The sequence below is a fragment of the Capra hircus genome, chromosome 8 (assembly GCF_001704415.2).
Source record: "Capra hircus breed San Clemente chromosome 8, ASM170441v1, whole genome shotgun sequence".
NCBI classification, from domain to species: domain Eukaryota; kingdom Metazoa; phylum Chordata; class Mammalia; order Artiodactyla; family Bovidae; genus Capra; species Capra hircus.
Window position 1 is genome coordinate 28,510,415 of NC_030815.1, and position 23,534 is coordinate 28,533,948.

Sequence of the window (23,534 nt, forward strand, 5' to 3'; positions counted from 1 at the left end):
TACATTTAACAAATTCTTGTTTACGCTAAATACATGTGTTAGTCACTTATCCCCTATCTAACAGCATAAGTCTTTCAAGAAAGAAGAGGACTCTAGGTTCTGCAATTACCTTTTCCAATAGAAGGGGCAATATTGCATGACTAAGCTTAATATCCTCAAAAATTCATAGAGAACTGTTTTGATCACTAGTCTTAATGCTAATATGTGTGATATACAAGGAGTTCTTATATATAAAACAAACACACACACCCATATATGAACATAGTGAGTTAATTTGTAAAAGAATATGAATGGGTATAGAACAAATGAAAAGTTATGGAACCTAACAATCAAAATTATAAATAAGGAATAATATAGAGCTTTCTTTCCTCTTTCAAATTGATAAAGATGAAACAGACTGTCAAAACTTTGTGTACCAAAGACATAATGTGAAAATCAGAATTCTAAGTACTGTTCATGGAAGTGTAATGCAAAGAAACTTTTATGAAAGGAAGACGGACTATAATTTCCAAATGTAAAACATCCAAACTCATTTCTTAGGACTTAGCCAAGGAAATAATTTCACAAGTATAAAATGCTTTTATGTACAATATGCTAATCACAGCATAGTTTATTACAATATTACTTAAAATAGTAAAGAAATATGAAAAAATGTCAATATCCATCAATAGGGAATTCATTCTCAGAGTAAACTATATACATATAAACAATAGAATAAGCGAAAAGTAAAAGTGTTAATCGCTGAGTCATGTTCAACTCTTTGTGATCCACATGGACTATAGCCCACCAGACTCCTCCGTTCATGGAATTCTCCAGGCAAGAATACTGGAGTAGTATGTAATCAGATATAATTAATGAAGTACACTTATCTTACTGACACAGAAAGAAATTTATTATCCAGTGAGTAGAAAAAAAAAATTATAATGAGACATGATTATATGATTTCCTCATATAAAACTGCGTGTTGGTGTATATATATGTTTATACACATGTCTGGAAGATTTGTAGAAATTATTAAAGTGTTAAGAATGATAGGGATAGCCTTTTGGGTGACTTTTATTTCTTCTGTGCAAGTTTTTACACTGTGTCAAGTTTTTATATCATGCACAAACGCTTTTACAGAAATAACACAAATATTTTTTAAAAGCACTGTATACTGGGACTTCCCCGGTGGTCCAGTGGTTAAGACTCCACACTTCCAGTGCATGGGGTACAGGTTTGATCCCTGGTTGAAGAACCAAGAGCCCACATGCCACAGGGTGCAACCAAAATAAAGTTTTTTACAAAAAAAAAAGGCACTGTATAACTGCCTTCCTCATTCATTCATTAAACAGCTAGCAACAGAGCAACTCATATGTATGAAGATACTGTGCTAAGCAATGTGGAGATGGGATCTATAACACTGATTAAAAATCAGTAGCTCTTGTTTCTATCAGTGTTATTTATAAATAATATATAGATATAAATGACCAATAAGAGGAGTACTCAAAAACATACCTTGACTTAGACAAATGCTATTGAGGGGAATGATTATCAAAAGCAGGGGGTTACTGGTCATTTTTGTCCCATATACACCTTTGGTAGCCTGATAAAACCTATGGATCCCCTTCTTGTAATAATACTTTTAAACATGTTAAGTTAAAATATACAGAATTACAATGAAAGCAAATTTCATTAAAATGCAGTTATCAAACGATTTTAAGGTTCATAAGATCCAACCTGTCAATTCTAAAGGAAACCAGTCCTGAATATTCATTGGAAGGACTGATGCTGAAGCTGAAACTCCAATACTCTGGCCACCTTATACAAAGAACTGACTCATTGGAAAAGACCCTGATGCTGGGAATGATTGAAGGTGGGAGGAGAAGGGGATGACAGAGGATGAAACGGTTGGATGACATCCCCGATGCGACGGACATGAGTTTGAGTAGACTCCGGGAGCTGGTGATAAGACAGGGAAGCCTGGCGTGCTGCAGTACATGGGGTCTCAGAGAGTCAGACACGACTGAGCGACTGAACTGAACTGAATGTATTAGATATAAGATAATATAAAGTGAAGTCGCTCAGTCGTGCCCGACTCTTTGCAACCCCATGGACAGTAGCCTGCACCAAGCTCCTCCACCCATGGGATTTTCCAGGCAAGAGTACTGGAGTAGATTGCCGTTTCCTTCTCCAGGGAATCTCCCCGACCCAGGGATCGAACCCAGGTCTCCGGCATTGTAGACAGATGCTTTACCATCTGAGCCACCAGGGAAGTCCTATTTATAATACAGACTAATTAAAATTAATATTTTAAAATTAGCATATGAAAGTTGTTGCTTAGCCATACTAAGAACTTTGACCTATGAGCTGATCTTTATGAAGGCATTAAACATGTCAGGCTCGCATCAATTTTTTTTTATATATTTAGAAGTGATGAAAATCCTAACCCACAATATATACTGCTACAAATGTAATTAAAGTTCCTATAGTTCACTTTACAAGGCAGAGGTAGGCAATTCTCAAAAAATATTAGAATACACCAAGGCTTTCAAATTCTTAACATGTATACACTACTATATATAAAATAGATAACCAACAGTGACTAATAATTGTATAGCACAAGGAACTATACTCAGTATTTTATAATAATCTATAAGGAAAAAGTGATATATAATATATGTATAACTGAATCTATTTGCTATAAATCTGAAATATAACACTGTAAATCAACTATATTTCAATGAAAATTTTTTTAAAATCTATTGTGGAAAGTTTTTGTTCAAAATTCAGTGAGTTCATCTTTGGCTAAGTCAATCTATTCAATAAATTTATACCACAAAGTTTAAAAGATTGTGAATCTATGATTCGCATTAGATGCTATGAAGACAGAAGGAACTTAACACTTTTGAAAGAGTTCTGAACTGTTTCCAAGTGCTTACAGGTTGCTCTTTCAAAGAAGTAACAGAATTTTTTACTTAGGGAATCCTGGAATGCAACACAGAATGAAGAACATAGAAGTAGCTGTTCATCCATCCACTGGATGTACTTGGTGTAGTCCTGTCCTCAAATGTGGTCAGCTGCACTGCATTCGGAGAAAGTGATGGCACCCCACTCCAGTACTCTTGCCTGGAAAATCCCATGGATGGAGAAGACTGGTAGGCTGCAGTCCATGGGGTCGCTAAGAGTCGGACACGACTGAGCGATTTCACTTTCACTTTTCACTTTCATGTGTTGGAGAAGGAAATGGCAACCCACTCCAGTGTTCTTGCCTGGAGAATCCCAGGGATGGGGGAGCCTGGTGGGAGCCCGTCTATGAGGTCGCACAGAGTCGGACACGACTGAAGCGACTTAGCAGCAGCAGCAGCAGCACTGCATCAGTATCCAGCTATACATAGAAGACTGATAACAAACCATGTGTGTGATAATCTATTACTGACCACCAAAAGACAAGCATAAACAATATCTAGAGATAGTTGTAACAACTATATTGTAATTTTAAAATAGCTGTGATTTTAATTGGTAACTAAGTCACCCTGCTGTTAATATTATCATGGTCCGTCATTACCATGCATAACTGAAGGAAATGTTGAAGTTCATTAACGGTTAGTAAATGTTAGTCGCTCAGTCGTGCCCGACTCTTTGCGACCCCATGGACTGCAGCCCACCAGGCTCCTGTGTCCATGAGATTTTCCAGGCAAGGATACTGGAGTGGGTTGCCATTTCCTTCTCCAGGGGATCTTCCCAATCCAGGGATTGAACCCAGGTCTCCTGTACTGCAGGCAGATTCTTTACCGACTGAGCTACAAGAGAAGCCCAATGGTTAGTAAATCAAGATGTGATTATTCTTCATTCACGTCCATCAATACTCCCCCTCTGAATTCTATCCATGAACCATTTTGAGAAAGGTTCTGTGAACCCCAGATTAAAGAATATGCGTGCAGTTGAGGAGACTCAGGTGCTGTCCCTGTGTTGGGAAGATCCCCTGGAGAATGGAATGGCTACCCAGTGCAGTAGTTTGGAATTCTGTGGGTAGAGGAGGATGGTGGGCTATAGTCCATGGGGTCACAAAGAGTAAGACACGACTGAGCGACTGACACACCTTATCTAATAAATATACTACTCAATCATAAATCTGCATCCTTGAGCCTCTACTTTTCCATCAGCTTAAATAATAAGGAAGCCACATCCCTGGATTACTTCACTCTAAAAACTATTATAATATGCTCTCATATTTCACTGAAGATAAGTAACACTAGCAAGAAGAAAAGTTCTGTATCTTCATGAAGCAGCTTTTAAAGATATAAACTGTGAGGTTATTCAATATTTCCAATATGATAATCCATGTAATAAATTCCTCTTAGGGTCTAGTGAGGAAAAAAAGTTTGCTCTGCATGTTTGGAGACATAACAGAGCATCCTATATCTGGGGAACAGCAAGCAGCTCAGTTTAGCTGAACTGTAGGTTTATTAATGAGAGTGCAGAGAGGTGAAACTATACAAAAAAATGAAAATCAGATCAAGAAGGGTTTTGTATACCAAGCTAAAGAGCTGATTCATAAAGTAAGAAATGAAGACTAATACTGCTGTTGATACAAAGACATGTGACAAACCAAGTACCGCTAGCATGCAATAACTCATTTAAACCCTTACAACAGCCAATGAGATTATACAATTATTACTCACTGAAAATAAGTGATGAAAAAAGAACAAAAAAAATGGCACATAGGACGGTCTGGTCATATTGAAATATACACACAATTTGAAAGAAGTACACACAAATATTAACCATACTCTCAGAGAGGGATTACAGAAGCTATCTTTACTTAAAGTGATATTTTATAAATACCTATACACTGCCATAACTTTTTTCTGGAACAAGGTGGGGGTTTTAAATATTTTTAATATACATGTATTATTTTAGAATAGATCTGAAAGGAAATTTTTTCTTTTGTTCTTTTACAAAAAAATCTTAAAAAACAATTGTGCTGCTTTGTTAGATAGTATCTGGATATTCAATCATATTTTCTATGGTTCCTAAAAGTTTCCACAAACTATCTGTAAGTTGCAAAATATGTTAAAGCATCATATATGTTTCTTAAAATAATTTTGACCTTGTGAATTATTTTAACTAATAAATATACTCTATGGAAGTGTGGAATTTGACATGGTCACGAACACTTCCAAAGATACTCATTCAAAAGTGTTCTTAAAAATGACAGACAAATAAAGTTTAATTTAAAAAAACAAAATAGCTGTTCATCATAAAATCCTTTCAAATTTTCTGTATGCTTGAAAATTCTCAAAATGTTTGAAAAATATGGGGAAAAGCAAACATAATCATTTTTAAAGCCACAAAACACAAGTCTCCTTCCTTCAAAGGAGACACGAGTAGCTTAAGAGTTAAAAATGATCCCTGGTCAGGCTGTACTTGTTTGAGATATGAATGACATTAGGTGTGTAACAAAATTCTGTAAATTACTTCTCACACTTCACTGTGTATACAGACCATCTTTTTAGAACGCACACTCTGGCATGAGATTGCACTTTTGGCATATCACTGTTAATGCTGAGGCTGCTGGTCCACAGCCACACTTTGAGTGTGGCTCTTCGACCCTTCGACACGTCTCTGTACTCTTTGTTAGGATTCGATAAAGTCTTTAAGTTTTAAAACATAAACCAATAACTACTTGCTAATACAAATATCTTCACTTGCTGCTTTGAACTTCCTAATATGAAACCTCAATGTTGTGCCAAAGACAGCCTGGATTTCTGAGTTTTGAGTGGAAGAGATGCTATGACCTCTACAAAGTTAACGCAAAGTATACAACAAAAGAAACTTGTGAGTAGTGATAGCAGGGGCATGTATATCTGAGTCATCTATCTTCCAAATAATTAAGATTCACTTATAATTGAAGTATATAACAAAATGCATGAACATTCTATTCATAATCAGTTATACCTGTATTTATTCAGAGATATTTCAGAGCAAATCAGCACATTTGTTTATATGTTGCTAAATATGCTCGGTCTGAACAAGTTACATTAAAAAGCTGAGCTATCTATAGGGTTCTTCAGTCCATTCCTATCATGATTGATATCCTAGCCCTTCAGTGGAAGTAACATTCTCCCCTGTTTGAGGTAAATGATCTCTTGCAGGCACACCATTTGGATACCTAGAAGAGGCAATTTATCTCAAGTGGGCAAACACTTTAATGAAGGCAAGAAGGTTGCCACCTGTCCAGTATTTACAGAGACAACATGGAAACCGGGGTCTTTGCCCACTGCCTATAAATATATTGTCAAAGTTTAAGAAGGCAGCAGGGCCAGCTACCTTTAGCAACCACTTCACTTTCTGAGCAGTGAATTCAAGTCACCATTGTTGAACTTATAGCTTCACGAAAAGGTATACAGTAATATACAGGTTCCACTGAGACATCAGGATACAAAAAAAGAGATAAAATGATATTTATTGGAAAGTGACATATACAAGGGACTTGGAAAGATGCATTTACTCTGAATAACTATGAGCTAGGAACTTTCCTTGGCCAAATTTTACAGATACAGATAGTGAGAATGAAAAAGGATGAAGTGATTTTCCAATGACACACAAGTAGTAAGCAGTGGAACCCAGATTCAAATTTAGAATTCAGGTTCCTAATCAATATTCTATTATATATCCAACATGTTTAATTTTCTCTCCTATAAATAGGTAATCGTTTAATTCAGAACTCACTCTAAAAAAGATAAGCACCTAACTTTCTAAGAGAGTACTGTACTGATATATTTAAGCTTTGAACAAAGATAACAGCAGAAGCAATAACTACTATTTAATATAATAGAAGTTACTACTTGGTATTGCCATAGAAGTACTAGCTTTCCTGGAGCTAAAAAGAAAAAAGTGAAAATGAATGAAATACTGCCATTTGCCACAACATGAATGGAGCTAGAGACTGTCATACTAATTAAGTCAGAAAGTCAAATATATGATATCGCTTATATGTGGAATCTAAAATATGATACAAATGAACTTATTTGCAAAATAGAAACAGACTCACTGACATAGAAGATAAACTTATGGTTAGTAAAGGGGGAGGGGGAGGGATAAACTAGGAGTTTTGGATAAGGAGACATCAGTCATGTCCGATTCTTTGCAACCCCATGGACTATCTGTCCATGGAATTCTCCAGGCCAGAATACTGGAGTGGGTAGCTGTTCCCTTCTCCAGGGGATCTTCCCAATCCAGGGATAGAACCCAGGTCTCCAGCATTACAGGTGGTTTTTTGTACCAACTGAGCTACCAGGGAAACCCAGATATGAACTACTATATATATAAAAGAGAGAAACAACAAAGATCTACTTTATAGCACAGAGAACAGTATTCAATATTCTATAATAAACACTAAAGAATATGAAAAAGAGCATATCTGTGCGTGTGTGTATATATATATGAATCACTTTGCTATGTACCAGAAACTAACACAATCAGTTCAGTTCACTTGCTCAGTCTTGTCCGACCCTTCGCGACCCCATGAATCGCAGCACGCCAGACCTCCCTGTCCATCACCAACTCCTGGAATTCACTCAGACTCAAGTCTATCGAGTCGGTGATGCCATCCAGCCCTCTCATCCTCTGTCGTCCCCTTCTCCTCCTGACCCCAATCCTTCCTGGCATCAGGATCTTTTCCAATGAGTCAATTCTTCGCATCAGGTGGCCAAAGTATTGGAGTTTCAGCTTCAGCATCAGTCCTTCCAAAGAACACCCAGGACTGATCTCCTTTAGAATGGACTGGTTGGATCTCCTTGCAGTCCAAGGGACTCTCAAGAGTCTTCTCCAACACCACAGTTCAAAAGCATCAATTCTTCGGCGCTCAGCTTTCTTCACAGTCCAACTCTCACGTCCATACGTGACCACTGGAAAAACAATAGCCTTCACTAGACGGACCTTTGTTGGCAAAGTGATGTCTCTGCTTTTGAATATGCTATCTAGGTTGGTCATAACTTTCCTTCCAAGGAGTAAGTGTTTTTTAATTTAATGGCTGCAGTCACCATCTGCAGTGATTTTGGAGCCCAAAAAAAACAGTCTGCCAGTGTTTCCACTGTTTCCCCATCTATTTCCCATGAAGTGATGGGACCAGATGCCATAACTAACACAATACTATAAATAAAAAAATGACAGTGATGCCATCAACACATAGTCCTGACAAGTAATATGATTTAAATTTTTAGCATGTTCTTCAAGACGAAAAATAAAGAGAAAACAAAGAAAAAGAGTTCTAAGAAATATTCTCTTTCATTTCCGAATTTTCACATGTACCAAGTAGACTTTCCCAAGATTCTGCCATTTCAGTGTCCCACATGGCTGAAAGAATCAAGATACAACTCACAGTGTTAGATGATTCAAGGGACAAAGAATTGATTACAAATCAAAGCTGAACTGATATTCTTGATACCTGGCCTAGGATGAAAACATCCTACTGTAAATTGGTCAAACAGATGATGGAATGTCCAACTGATATATATTTCCCAGATATCACAATCACTCTCTAGAAGAATATTACCAGAAATAACTAATGGAATAGCATGTGAGCAACTTGCTTGCAAGCCATTTAGCAAATATAATTCTCTGTTGTGTACCTGCAACTTTTCCGTAAGTCTGAGGCTGTGTCAAAATAATTTTTAAATGAAGACATTAAAAAGCATGCAGCCTATGATATCATTTATATCACTTATCAGTCTGTTAGTGGATGGATGAGTGGGTGGAAACTCCAAGAGATGGAAGGGAGGAAGGAAGGGTGAGTGGATTGAGAGAGAGAGACTTTTTCTTAATCCTTATATGTATACTAATTTATAACAAAACCATGTTTTAACAATTGGAACTGTAAGGGGTGTGTAAATGGCCTTGAAATTTTAAGATAAACTAATGTATTTTTTAGTATTTTTAGTGCATTATTTAATTAATGCAATAAATCTAAATAAAGACCAATATTTGAACTAAGAAAGTTAGTAAAATAGAAAACAAAGACAAGTAAGTGCTTTACAAATTAACTCATTTACTCCTCTAAACAATTCTGAGAAAAATAATCCTATTCCTACTTTACAAGTAAAGAAACTGGGGAACAGAGAGTTTAAACAACTTGTCCATGTCACATGGTGAGCATGAGTCAGTAATCAAAATCAGGAAGAATACATACTTAACCCTACACCATGTTGCCTCCACTGTATAATAGCACTTAAGCAATCTTAGAACAGAAAATTAATAATTAGTAGTTTAAAAAATGTATACAGGAGACATGTATGTGTTCATGTTCATTAACACAAGATGCTGCTTTCATGTTGAGATAGGGGGTAAGGGAACAACAATTTTTTAGCACCCACTATACACCAGGAAGAAAAGCTATGACCAACCTAGATAGCATATTGAAAAGCAGAGACATTACTTTGCCAACGAAGGTCCATCTAGTCAAGGCTACGGTTTTTCCAGTGGTCATGTATGGATGTGAAAGTTGGACTGTGAAGAAAGCTGAGCGCCGAAGAATTGATGCTTTTGAACTGTGGTGTTGGAGAAGACTCTTGAGAGTCCCTTGGACTGCAAGGAGATCCAACCAGTCCATTCTGAAGGAGATCAACCCTGGGATTTCTTTGGAAGGAATGATGCTGAAGTTGAAACTTCAATACTTTGGCCACCTCATGCGAAGAGTTGACTCATTGTAAAAGACTCTGATGCTGGGAGGGATTGGAGGCAGAAGGAGAAGGGGATGACCGATGATGAGATGGCTGGATGGCATCACCGACTCGATGGACGTGAGTTTGAGTGAACTCCGGGAGTTGGTGATGGACAGGGAGGCCTGGCGTGCTGCGATTCATGGGGTCGCAGAGTCGGACACGACTGAGCAACTGAACTGAACTGAACTGAAAGACTGTGAGGCCTGGTAAAGTTAAGTAACTTGCCCAACTTCACACAACTAGTAACTAGCAAGACTGAATATAATATCAAGGTTCACATTGATAATTTTTGTACTAGTTCAATAACAATTATCTGCCTGGGCCATATCCTTTCTAATATTCTTCAGTACTTTGATACACCTATTATTTTCCATCTCTAAGCAACCCTCATTTTTCTCTTCTCTAAGCAGTGTTCTTTTTAAAAAGTGTTAATTTATATATCTATTTAATTTGGGGCTGTGCTGGGTCTTCGATGCTGTGTGAGCCCCCTCTAGTTTCGAGAGCGGGGGCCACTCCCTAGCTGTGGTGTGCAGGCTTCTCATTGCAGTGGCGTCTCTTGCTGTGAGGCACAGGCTCGAGGGCAGGCGGGCCCCAGGAGTTGCAGCGTGAGGGCTCAGCAGTTGCAGCTCCCAGGCTCTAGAGCACAGGCTCAGTTGCGGCACACAGGTCTAAATGCTCCATGACATGTGGGATCCTTCCGTATCAGGGATCGAAGCCATGTCTTCTGCAGTGGCAGGCAAATTCTCCAACACTGAACCACCAGGGCAGGCCCCAAGTAGTGTCTTTATCCAACAACATTTAAACCTTCCCTAAAGTAAGTTTTCTTGAACTTGCTATTTTTTTTTTTTGAATAGTCAAACAGTTTATTATTGCAGCCAAAATCTATAATAAACCTAAATGTCCATTACCCGGAGGACAGATAAATAAATTCATACGTGTAGTATATTTATACAATGAAACATAATAAGCAAAATTTTAAAACTGCAAACAATAAGTGAATAAATCTCACAGACACTATGTAACAGAAGCCAGATATAATGGGTACTTATTTATGTACCCAAGTAGTGTTCTTTATCCAAGAACATTTAAACCTTCCCTAAAATAAGTTTTCTTGAACTTGCTATTTCCTCCAGCTAGAGGTATACCAGGTTCTAACATCAAAGGCAGCTAGTTCCTGAAAGTAGGCACACACTTACAAACACCATTCTTGGTCTACCTTCCACTTGATAGTTCTTACCTATACTTATTGCTACCAATATTCTTAAAATATATTTATGTACACTTTTATTTCAGACTCCAAATCCAGTGTGTTGAGGTTTTGCCAATATATTAAAATATGCATATTTCTTACCAACACTTATGGCAAAGTCTAAAAATAATCTTTGAATCATAAGTTTTATACTACAGGAGCCTAGGTTTTAAAGTTTGAAATCACAATAAATGATCCATATTTACACAGAAGAATTGTTTATAAAGAATTAAAATAAATCCCAAATTATTTCATTAATACTTAGTATATTTTATTACACAGTCAAGTATTAAGAAGTCTGCTATACTTTTTTTTTTTACTATTAATGTGGCCGAAATGACCATAATTAGTCCAATGACAAAGCTTAAGCAGTAGGTAACTGTATGTTACTCTTTTAGTGCAGAGAAATCAGTTTTCATTAAAACTTTCACACAAACAAGTCACACAATTTGCCACAAGAAAATAAACTTGAATTTTAGACCTTTGGAAACTGCTGGCTATTGCTGGTTTCATCTAGTGGAAAAGAGGAGACTATTCATATTAACTCTAGGTGGTACAGTGGTAAAGCTTGCCAATGCAGGAGACATAAGAGACACAGGTTCAATCCCTGGGTCAAGAAGATCTCCTGGAAGAGGAAAAGGCAACCCACTCCAGCATTCTTGCCTGAAAAACCCCACTGGCAGCAGAGCCTGGTGGACTATAGTCCATAGAGTTGCCAAGAGTTGGACACAATTGAGCACACACACACAATTAAACAAACAAACAAAAAAACACACTGCTGTATGAGAGGGGAAAATTTTCTACTGATTCACTTAGTATTCAATTGTCTGAAATTCACAGCCAGAAACAGAAGGAATACTAAAACATTTGAAAGAACGTTACCAGCAATTCTTAATAAAAAAGCTAATGATGAGCTTTCCATAGGAAAAGCAGATCCTAAGGGGGAAAAACAGGTGGATGTATTCACCATTTCTCCATAAAGACAAAATAATACATCAAAAATTGCATTAATTCACTACTTCATTAAATATAGATTTAATCATCTATCTGAATAAAAGAAAGATAAAAACAAATACATTTTCTTCTTTGAAGGTTTATCAAAATTTGTACCAAAAGGCATTCCTGGAAATTTATTTTTGTATTTTCCAAGGACATAAAAAAAGGGAATCATACCTGTTTTACTAATAGCTTCCTGTACTTCAGCCATGGAACTGATTATTGCAACAAGAAGGTCAGTACTGGTGAGCCAACTGAGAGCTTGCAAACAACGTAACTGCTCCTTTTGATGTTCTACAAAAATAGAAAAAATCCATTATGCAATGCTACAAAAAAGTACTAAAATTCATTTAAAAATTATGGGAATGTTTAGCTATTTAAGAAATAGAACAAAAATTGTACATAGAACTTCACCTAGTATGCTGCTGCTGCTGCTAAGTCGCTTCAGTCGTGTCCAACTCTGTGTGACCCCAGAGACGGCAGCCCACCAGGCTCCCCCTTCCCTGGGATTCTCCAGGCAAGAACACTGGAGTGGGTTGCCATTTCCTTCTCCAATGCATGAAAGTGAAAAGTGAAAGTGAAGTCGCTCAGTCGTGCTAGGCTCTTCGCGACCCCATGGACTGCAGCCCACCAGGCTCCTCCGTCCATGGGATTTTCCAGGCAAGAGTACTGGAGTGGGGTGCCACTGCCTTCTCCATGGAGAAGTCTATAATAAATGTTAGATTTATTGATTCTATTTATATATATAATGGTAATGGTAACTGACATCATTAGAAAAAGAAAACTTTCTTTAGTTCTACTTATATTATTTAATAGCCTACTTTTGAAAAGTTAAAAATTGAAATAATTGTTGCCTCAGAATAGTCACGCATTCCGGGACTGACACATAGACACTACTATGTGTAAAATACTATGTGCAAAATATGTTCCAAGATGCTTGCTCCTTGGAAGAAAAATTATGACTAACCTAGACAGCATATTAAAAAGCAGAGACATTACTTTGCCAACAAAGGTCTGTCTAGTCAAAGCTACAGTTTTTCCAGTAGTCATGTATGGATTTGAGAGTTGGACTATAAGGAAAGCTGAGCACCAAAGAATTGATTATTTTGAACTGTGGTGTTGGAGAAGTCTCTTGAGAGTCCCTTGGACTGCAAGGAGATCCAAGGAGTCCATCCTAAAAGAAATCAGTCCTGAATATTCATTGGAAGGACTAATGCTGAAGCTGAAACTCCAATCCTTTGGCCACCTGATGCAAAGAGCTGACTCATTTGAAAAGACCCTGATGCTGGGAAAGATTGAAGGCAGGAGGAGAAGTGGACACGGAGGATGAGATGACTGGATGGCATCACCGACTCGATGGACGTGAGTTTGAATATACTCTGGGAGTTGGTGATGGACAGGGAGGCCTGGCACGCTGCAGTCCATGGGGTCGCAAAGAGTGGGACACGACTGAGCAACTGAACTGAACTGACTGATGTGCAAAAGAGCTAGCCAGTGGGAACCTGTTGTACAGTGCAGGGAGCTCAGCTCAGTGCTCTGTGGTTACCTAGACAGGTGGGATCAGTGGGTAGGAGGGAAGTCCAAGAGGCAGAGGGTTTATGTATACATACAGCCGATTCACGGAAGAAACTTAACAGAACATTGTAAAGCAACCGTACCACGATTTAAAAACAAAAAAAAGGAATAGTCAAGCATTCAAAAAGATGTTTGCTGTAAACTCATATTTGCTCCATTTTTATTCATCAATAGATTTTTAACTCTGATCATTTGATACTAACTCAAATGAAGTGAAAGTAATTTATGCTACTAATTAATTTTAAATAGGGCAGAGTTTCTGGATTGACTACTGAAAAATCACTGTACAAACTCTTCAATTTACTGTGAAAAGAGCACTGAAATATAACAAAGCTACACAAAGTTGAAATTACATATACTTGCTCCCTTGTTTATATTTTAATGTTTACAACAAAAATCAAAACCTAACTTACATATACATATACAGTTATTCTTACACACATATATATCTATTGATACCTATATATGTAGATATGTTACATGATTTGACATTGTAAACGATTTTTTAAAGTCTTTGCATAATGAGCCAATATATTCACTTTGGATGTCACTTATGTTCAACTTAAGATTTTTAAAAGCCCAAATGATCTTACTTGGAAATTTATACTTGTCTTTGAGCTCTCCTGTACACACTAAAACGCCTATGCCTTCTCTGAAACTCTCCATCCAGGTAAAAAGAGAGACACACGACTGGCCCAAAATCTTGAGTCTGTTTGCTGCCAAAATTGCAATAACACCTTTCCGGAATACACGTATCAATCCTTTGAATGTTTTTTTCTTCATTTTGGCTTCCTCTTGCTTCTTTTCTTCTACTGTTGACAGAGCCTGGGCTAGAGTTCTAACTTCCAATTTTAACAACTCAAAGGTGTTGACCTGCTCCTGGAGAAAATCTCTCTGTGTAGATAAGGCAGATGATCGGCTGTAGAGAGGATAGAAGGCGCCAGCCATCAGTGCACAGGCTGCCAATAAGGAGGTCTTTTCCCTTTTGGTCTGGGATAACAAGTTTTTGAAGTGGGAATTTTCAAACACCAATTGTTCGTGTGACTTCTCAATACGGTTCAATTTTTCCATATTTTTTTCAGCAATTTCTTGAAATTTCTAAAAGAAGAGAAGTCAAATAATATATTTGATCAAGAAACAAATGGGCATTTTAACCCGTCTTTAAAAAAAGAGAGCCTTTTGCTAACAACCATTTCTTTTTCTTTCCAAGATCTATGTTCTAAAATATCAAAAAAACACGTATGACAGAGCAACAGTGGGCCAAACAGCTTAGATCCAATGTGCACAGGTTTTTAATCCTCTTATGTGGAAGCTTTACATAAAGTAGAACACATAAATTTTAAAACATTTTGTAAATTTCTTGTACATTTTCACATACATACACAGATTCAAAAAAAGGAAATTTCTTTTCTATTCCTCAGTAACAATTATTTCCTATTTTTAAACAGAAATCACACCAGCATTAGAGGATTTTCTATATGTAAAAAGACAACTTTTTGTCAGAATAGCAAAGGATTAAATAAATAATACAACACACACCATCTGACTATCCGCCACTGACTAGATGAGAAGGGACTGATTCTCAGAATACACTGTCTTACTTCAGTTTCTTCTTTCCCAAGACAGAAGGCTGCACAAAGCACAGTGTCAGTGCTGGGGAAAAAAATGCTAATTGTGGGGTGGGCCTCCGCAGCTCTCTGGTCCTTTTTTCCTCATCAAGGTACATATAATTCAAAACTTAATATGGAACACAAAGAAATTTTAACTGCAGGCACTTGATTTTAATCTAGAAATAGACTAGAAAATAAACTCACTCTCCATGAAATCTTATGTCTAATCATTAAAGAATTACTGAAGCAAATTTTTAGAAGATAACAGATGTCAACTTTTTTACTGATTCATTTATCATTCAATAAACATTTATCGATTACTCACTAAATTCCATGTGCTAGGAAAACAGACAAATAAATCAATGATTGTGGTATAACATGATGGTGGAGCTACGCTAGATTGCCAGAAATGCATAAAAGGGTAGAGAGGCAGCCGGAAACAGACAGTCCTGGGATAACGATGAGAAATTAAAACACACCTAGAAACTGATAAAAATCTAGAATATATGACAAAAATACTCCTCTCTATATAGAGAAAACAGGAACACAATGGAATTTTTGGAAAACAGAATTAAGAGGCTATTGACTTACACAGCCCATTTTCATTTTAGGCTACCTGATAGAAGCAGCTGATATCTAAAACATAAAAGAACTCATACAACCCAACAACAACAAACAACTCGATTAAAAAAAATGGGCAGACATCTGAATACACGTTTTTTCCCGAGTACGCATGAAAACTGCCAACAGGCACATGAAAAGATGTTCAACATTGCTAATTATCAGGGAAACGCACATTAAAGCCGCAATGAAATATCATCTCGTTACCTAACCAGGTCCGACTGTCCGAAGTGCAGCGAGCCAAATGGCGAGACAGAGGTTTGCAGCAGAGAAAGGGTTTATTCACGAGGCAGCCAAGAGAAGAGATGGGAGAACAAATCTAACATCCACCTCCCCAAAGGCCACGGGCTGGAGACGGTCCTGGGTAAAGCTGAGGTGTGGGGAGCATGAAAAGTGGTAACTGGAGATAAGAAAAAGCTGAGGTATCATCAGTCTGCACAGGCGCAACCAAGCTTCGTGCTTCTCCATGGGACACACGTTCTGCGGGTGGAGTTTTTGGTCTTCTGATGTCAAGAGGTCACTGAGTGTACATTCAAGCATGCCCATTGGAGGGATGGTGATCCCGCCAGTCCTAACCAGCTCAGACTCTAACTGGACACAGCTGACTCCAAGTTCCTGAAAAACCAACTCAGGCAAACATCTTTTAGGCTACATGATGCTTAGAGGACAATTCAAAGGAAGCTTGATCAATGAAGGCAGGTTACAGTTAATAATTTATTAAGCAATTTACAGTTTAATTGAGCTAGCTGATGACTACCCTTGGTCTCAATCTCATGCCCATTAGAATGGCTATTATCAAAAAGACAACAAATAAGTATTGGTGAAGATGTGGAGGAAAAGGGAATTCACGCGCTATTGTTAAGAATGTTAACTGGTGCAATCACTATGGAAAACAGTACAGAAATTACTCAAAAAATAAGTATATAACTACCATATGATCCAGCTATTTCACTTTTCCATATAAATCGCAATATGGAACAACTAACTTGAAAAGATATCTTGTTGCATTGCACCCTGCAAGTCTTAAAGTCGCCCAGCCTCGACACTAAAGAGCCTGGAGACAGTGACAGAGACACCAATGGTTTGCTGCAGCAGTCCCCAAACTTTTTGGCACCACAGACCAGTTTCACGGAAGATAATTTTTCCATGGACAGAGAGTTGGGGAAGATGGTTTTTGGATGAGTCAAGCACATTACAATTATTCTGCACTTTATGTCTGATCTAAATGCTGCTGCTGATCTGACCAGCAGGTACCAGTCTTCAGCTTGGAAGTTAGGGACCCTTGATTGATTGGATAGAGGGATCTTACACGAAGGGTCCTGGAGTGACACCCCACCATGTGTGGCAGATGCTGGGCAGGACGTGGGAACAGTCTCTGCTACTCAGGGGAGGAGGCGGCTAGCACTTATAGAGGGAATTGACATCAGGTGGGCGCATCAGTTTCCAGGAGCTAATTAAGCCTGATAATTAAGAGAACTGGATATTCATGTGAGTGAAGCAGGGACTGGTCAAACAGGGGATGTACCGAGAGCAAGAGAACAGCCATCATGAGAGGTCGGACCGTACATATGTTCATCCCTATGTTTATCGCAGCAGTATATACAAGAGTCAACATATGCAAACAACCTAAGTGCCCATTAACAGAGGAACAGACAAGGAAGATGTGGTCTATACATACAATGCAATACTATTAAACCGTAAAAAAAGGATGAAAACTAGCCATTTTCAACAACAGGGATGGACCTTGAAGGTACTATGCTAAATGAAATAAGTCTGACAGAGAAAGACAAACACCATATGATTTCACTCATGTGGAATACAAAACACAAATAAAACCAAAAAAAATGAAAAAACCAAGCCAAAGCAAACACAGATCCAGAGGACAGAGTAGTGATTACCAGAGGAAAAGGGTCTGGGGAGGACAAAATGGTTAAAAAGGGGCCAACTGTATGGTGCTGCATGGAAACCAGACTGGTGGAAGTGGGCATGCTATAGTGTATCCAGAAGTTGCATTAAAATGTACACGTGAAACTTAAATGTACACGTGAAACTTCCCTGGTGACTCAGAGGTTAAAGCGTCTGCCTCCAATACGGGAGACCTGGGTTCGATCCCCGGGTCGGGAAGATCCCCTGGAGAAGGAAATGGCAATCCACTCCAGTATTCTTGCCTGGAGAATCCCATGGACGGAGAAGCCTAGTAGGTTACAGTCCACAGGGTCGCAAAGAGTCGGACACGACTGAGTGACTTCACCTTCACCTTCACCTCCATTCTTTAAAAGAAGACATTGTTAAAAGAATACAGGTAAAGTCTCCACGTAAGTAAAAAAAACAATCTCTAAAGACTGTTTAATTGTCACATATTGTCCTAAGTCATTCTTGGTTTGAGTAATTATAATCAAGATAACAAATATTAATGGTTATCAAAACAATCAACTGGGACAATACTGAACTAAATAACTAGAATTAGCAAAGTGAGATATTTGAATTAAGGATTTTAAAATAATGAAATGAAGTACTTAAATTTTTAAAGCTCTTACTGACAAATGTTAGATTAAGAAAACCACACAATATTAATGCTGCTACTGCTGTTGCTAAGTCACTTCAGTCGTGTCCAACTCTGTGCAACCCTGCAGATGGCAGCCCACCAGGCTCTGCTGTCCCTGGGATTCTCCAGGCAAGAACACCAGAGTGGGCTGCCATTTCCTTCTCCACAGCGTGAATAAATACTAAAAGTTTTAATTATTTTTTAACAATTATATTCCCTCATTCCTGGTAGCTCTACTGAAATCCACAACTACAGATCTGACTGCCCATCAGCCCACCGGTCCCCAACCTTTTTGGCATCAGGCACTGGTTTCACGGAAGACAATTTTTCCATGGACAGCAGGGGCAGGGGCAGAGATGGTTCAGTCAGCAATACAAGCAATGGAGAGTGATAAGAAGTAGTAATGAGAAGCTTTGTTCATTTACCAACCTGCTCCTCACCTATACTGCACGGTTAGTCCATGGCCCGGGATTTGGGGACCTCTGCAATAGGCATCTTCCCTTAGATACCTCATAACCATCTCAAGTACTGCTGTTTTTCCTATTAAATCTGTTTATAATGTTCAATTGCTAAGTCATGTCCAACTCTGACACCATGGATTGTAGCCCGCCAGGCTTCTTCTCTGTCCATGAGATTTCCCAGACAAGAATACTGGAGCGGGTTGCCATTTCCTCCTCCAGGGGATCTTCCTGACCCAGAGGTCAAACTCGCATCTCCTGCATTGGCAGGTGGATGCTTCACCACTAAGCTACCTGGGAAGCCCCATGTGTGTGTGTGAATACTCAGTCGTTAAGTCCTGTCCAACTCTTTGAAGCCCTATAGACTACAATCTGCCAAGCTCCTCTGAATTCTGGAATGGGTTGCCATTTTCTCTTCCAAGGGACCTTCCTGACCCAGGGATCAAACACAAGCCTCCTATGTCTCCTGCACAGCAGGCAAATTCTATACAACTGCACCAACTGGGAAGGCCTCTGTTATTTTGTTCAGTCACTCAGTCATATCCGACTCTGCCAGCCCACAGACTGCAGGACGCCAGATACCCCTGTCCCTCACGATATCCCAGAGTTTGCTCAAACTTATGTCCACTGAGCCGAGGATGCCATCCAGCCATCTCATCCTCTGTTGCCTCCTTCTCCCTGCCCTCAGACTTTCCCAGCATCAGGGTCTTTTCGAATGAGTCAGCTCTTCACATCAGCTGGCCAAAGTATTGCAGTTTCAGCTTCAGCATCAGTCCTTCCAATGAATATTAAGGACTGATTTCCTTTAGGATGGACTGGTTGGATCTCCTTCCAGTCCAAGGGACTCTCTAGAGTCTTCTCAAGCACCACAATTTGAAAGCATCAATTCTTCGGGGCTCAGCCTTCTTTACGGTCCAACTCCAAGGTGGCGATAGTGGTAAAGAACCCACCTGCCAATGCAGGAAATATAAGAAAATCAGGTTCAATCCCTGGGTTGGAAAAATACCCTGGAGTAGGAAATGGCAATCCACTCCACTATTCTTGCCTGGAAAATCCTATGGACAGAGGAGCCTGGCGGTCTACCGTCCACAGAAGCACAAAGAGTTGGACGCTACTGGAGCAACTTAGCATGCATGCATGCTCATGCTCATATCCACACATGACTACTAAAAAAACCATAGCTTTGACTATATGCACCTTTGTCACAAAGTGATGTCTCTGCTTTTTAATACACTGTCTAGGTTTGTCATAGCTTTTCTCTCATGGAGCAAGTGTCTTAATTTCAAGGTTGCAGTCACTGTCCACAGTGATTTTGGAGCCCAAGAAAAGAAAGTCTGTCACTGTTTCCATATTTTTTTCCCATCTATTTGTCATGCAGTAATGGAACTGGATGACATTTTCTTAGTTTTCTGGATGTTGAGTTTTAAGCCAGCTTTTTCACTCTCTTCTTTCACCTCCAAGAGGCTCTTCAGTTCCTCTTCACTTTCTGTCATTAGTGTGGTGTCATCTGCATATCTGAAGTTATTGATACTTGTCCCAGCAATCTTGGTTCTAGCTTGTGATTCATCCAGCCTGGCATTTTGAATGATGTATTCTGAATAGAAGTTAAATAAGCAGGGAGACAATATACAACCTTGATGTACTCCTTTACCAATTTTGAACCAGTCTGTTGTTCCATGTCTGGTTCTAACTGTTGCTTCTTGACCTGCATAGAGGTTTCTCAGGAGACAGGAAAGGTGGTCTGGTATTCCCATCTCTTTAAGAATTTTCCAGTTTGTTGTGATCCACACAGTCAAAGGCTGCAGCGTAGTCAGTGAAGCAGAAGTATATGTTTTTTCTGGAATTCCCTTGCTTTTTCTATGATCCAACAGATGTTGACAATTTGATCTCCGGTTCCTCTGCCTTTTCTAAATCCAGTTTGTACGTGCAGAAGTTCTCGGCTCATGTACTGCTGAAAACCAGCTTGAAGGATGTTGAGCGTGACCTTGCTAGCATGTGAAATGAATGCAACTGTGCAGTAGCTTGAGCATTCTTTGGCATTGCCCTTCTTTGGGACTGGAATGAAAACTGACCTTCTGCAGTCATGCGGCCACTGCTGAGTTTTCCGAATTTGCTGGCATACTGAGTACACCATTTTAACAGCATCATCTTTTAGGATTTGAAATAGCTCAGCTGAAATTCCATCACCTCCACTAGCTTTGTTTACAGTAATACTTCCTAAGGCCCACTTGACTTCACACTCCAGGAAGCCCTGGGAAGCCCTAAAACATGTTTATAATAGTCTTCTTTATATCAGTAAATTGAACAAACATCTGCCCAATTTTTCAAGTCAAAAACTTTGTAATCAGTCTTAATTCCTCCTTCTTTCACCTTATCCTCTCCATTCCCAAATCAAAACCATCCACAAGCACAAGAGGGCTTATCTACAAAATACATCCTCATTCATCTCCACTGCTACCACCTTAATTCTAATGATCATCAGCACTAACTACTCACCCCCAAACTTCAAAGCTAGTTTCATGTCGAACTGGGTCAATCCAATCCTACTGCTGGAACTCTATCTTTACTGAGCCAAGGTCTCCCCTTCAAGTCACAACACCTCCACCTGCCTTCTGCAAAGACATCACCATTTCCCAGGATCCTTAACTGGAAGGAAAAAGGCTATGGGCTGCTCTTCTGCTATCCAGACATGAACCTTACTATGCCTTTTCACAATTTATCCATGGTCTCCAGCACCACCAGGCGCTGACTTCCCTAATGCTATGCAAGTTCTAACCATATCCTGAACCCATTTCAGGGTCTATCTATTCCATGACACCTATTACTATCAGTCCTATTCATGTTGACCTTGACCTTCTCTGAACATAATTAAACTACTAGACACTTAATTTCTACACTGCTACTTACTTGTTTCATGTGTGTTTATTTCTCTCCCTCAAATGCAATAGAGTTTTAGTTCCTAAAGGCCAGGGATTATTTACTCCAGTGCCTGTCACAATGCTTTATACCCTTCAAGTATTTAAGAAGTATTAAATGAATTAAATAATCCTTTATAAAATGTTCCCTGGTGCTTAGAACAGCACTTTACCCATAATAAGCACTGAGTAAATAGCCAGTGAATAAAAACTTTACAAATATAAAGCAAAGAAAAAGATAATCAAAAAAGATATAATTTCTAAATATAATTTGGACCTTATCAACATGTCAAAACTTTGTTTTAAATTAATTCTGATATTCCAGGGGGACCTTCAGAGGTATTACATTATTTACCATGATTTATTCTTGAATAACAAAGCTTGTTTGAGGGTAAGGCTGGAAATTACTCTAAGAGCAAATATGCCTTAAAAAAGAAAACTGGTGTTCTTTCAAAGATTAAAGACTAACATTTTTCAAACAAACATAAGGAACATCACCTTCAGACAGAACAAAAGCATTCCTAGTACTGAGATAATCTGCTCCTCAGTGTGTAAATTTCAAAAATAATATTCACAAATTCCCCCTCAAAATATCTTTAAAAAGTTTAACAACCTGAAATTTTTATAAACTTTATATCTTCTACACAGATTTTTTTGACATGCCAAAAATTCTATCTAATCTCACTAGTTTTCCATGACTCTGATGAATTCAAAGTGCACTGAAAATGAGGGGAACAGGACAGCTTCTTCCCTTAATGAATTATGCACTCACTTCCTGAAATACAGGAGCTTTAAGGGACATCTACTGGCTTCCAGCAACCCATGAACTTTGAGACCTTGGGCCAGAAATCAGACACTTCCCTGTGGAGTAAAACTTTTTTTTATCACTTTTACTTGCTGGGTTCTCATTCTTTATGTTGGCAAAAAGATAAATTGCAAACTGGACAGTCAGTGACAAATAGACATCAAAGGGCTTCATTTTAAAAGGTTTTATTTTTACGTTACCTATATTTCTTATACAATGGTAGTTTTTTTTTAAATAATAAACATAACTCTGCCTGTTTTTCCTACAATGTAAATGTTTCTCTATTAAAAAATAAAGCACATTTTGTGGAGAAACTGGAGTCTTCAATACATTGTCAATGGAAATGTTGAGATGGTGTGAACAGACTTTTGAAAAAGTTTGGCAGTTCTTCAAAAAGTTTAATACAAAGTTACCACACAACCCAGCAATTTCATTATCTGGTCTTCAACATATATACTGAAATCCCATAATAGTTATTTACTTACCTTAAAAACACTATCTTCATTTTGGAAGTTTCAGTTCAGTTCAGTTCAGTCACTCAGTCCTGTCTGATTCTTTGTGACCCAATGGACTGTAGCACACCAGGCCTCCCTATCCATCACCAACTCCCAGAGTTTACTCAAGCTCATGTTCACTGAGTCGGTGATGCCATCCAACCATCTTATCCTCTGTCCTCCCATTCTCCTCCTACCTTCAATCTTTCTCAGCATTAGGGTCTTTTCAAATAAGTCAGTTCTTTGCATCAGGTTGCCAAAGTATTAGAGTTTCAGCTTCAGCATCAGTCCTTCCAATGAATATTCAGGATTGATTTCCTTTAGGATGGACTGGTTGGATCTCCCTGCAGTCCAAGAGACTCTCAAGAGTATTCTCCAACACCACAGTTCAAAAGCATCGATTCTTTGGTGCTCAGCTTTCTTTATAGTCCAACTCTCACATCCATACATGACCACTGGAAAAACCATAGCCTGACTAGACAGACCTTTGTTGGCAAAGTAATGTCTCTGCTTTTTAATATGCTGTCTAGATTGGTCATAGCTTTTCTTCTAAGGAGCAAGC

General features: G+C 38.6%; 1 protein-coding gene across 1 annotated transcript in view; it reads right to left on the reverse strand.

The window, feature by feature from the left end:
- CCDC171 (coiled-coil domain containing 171) overlaps positions 1–23,534 on the reverse strand; it is a 351,122-nt gene that overhangs the window by 194,902 nt on the left and 132,686 nt on the right. Inside the window, exons 17-18 of the mRNA XM_005683650.3 lie at positions 14,118–14,622; positions 12,127–12,243 (exon numbers count right to left, since the gene is read on the reverse strand). Coding sequence (XP_005683707.1) covers positions 12,127–12,243; positions 14,118–14,622 — 622 coding nt within the window. The remainder of the gene's footprint in view (positions 1–12,126; positions 12,244–14,117; positions 14,623–23,534) is intronic.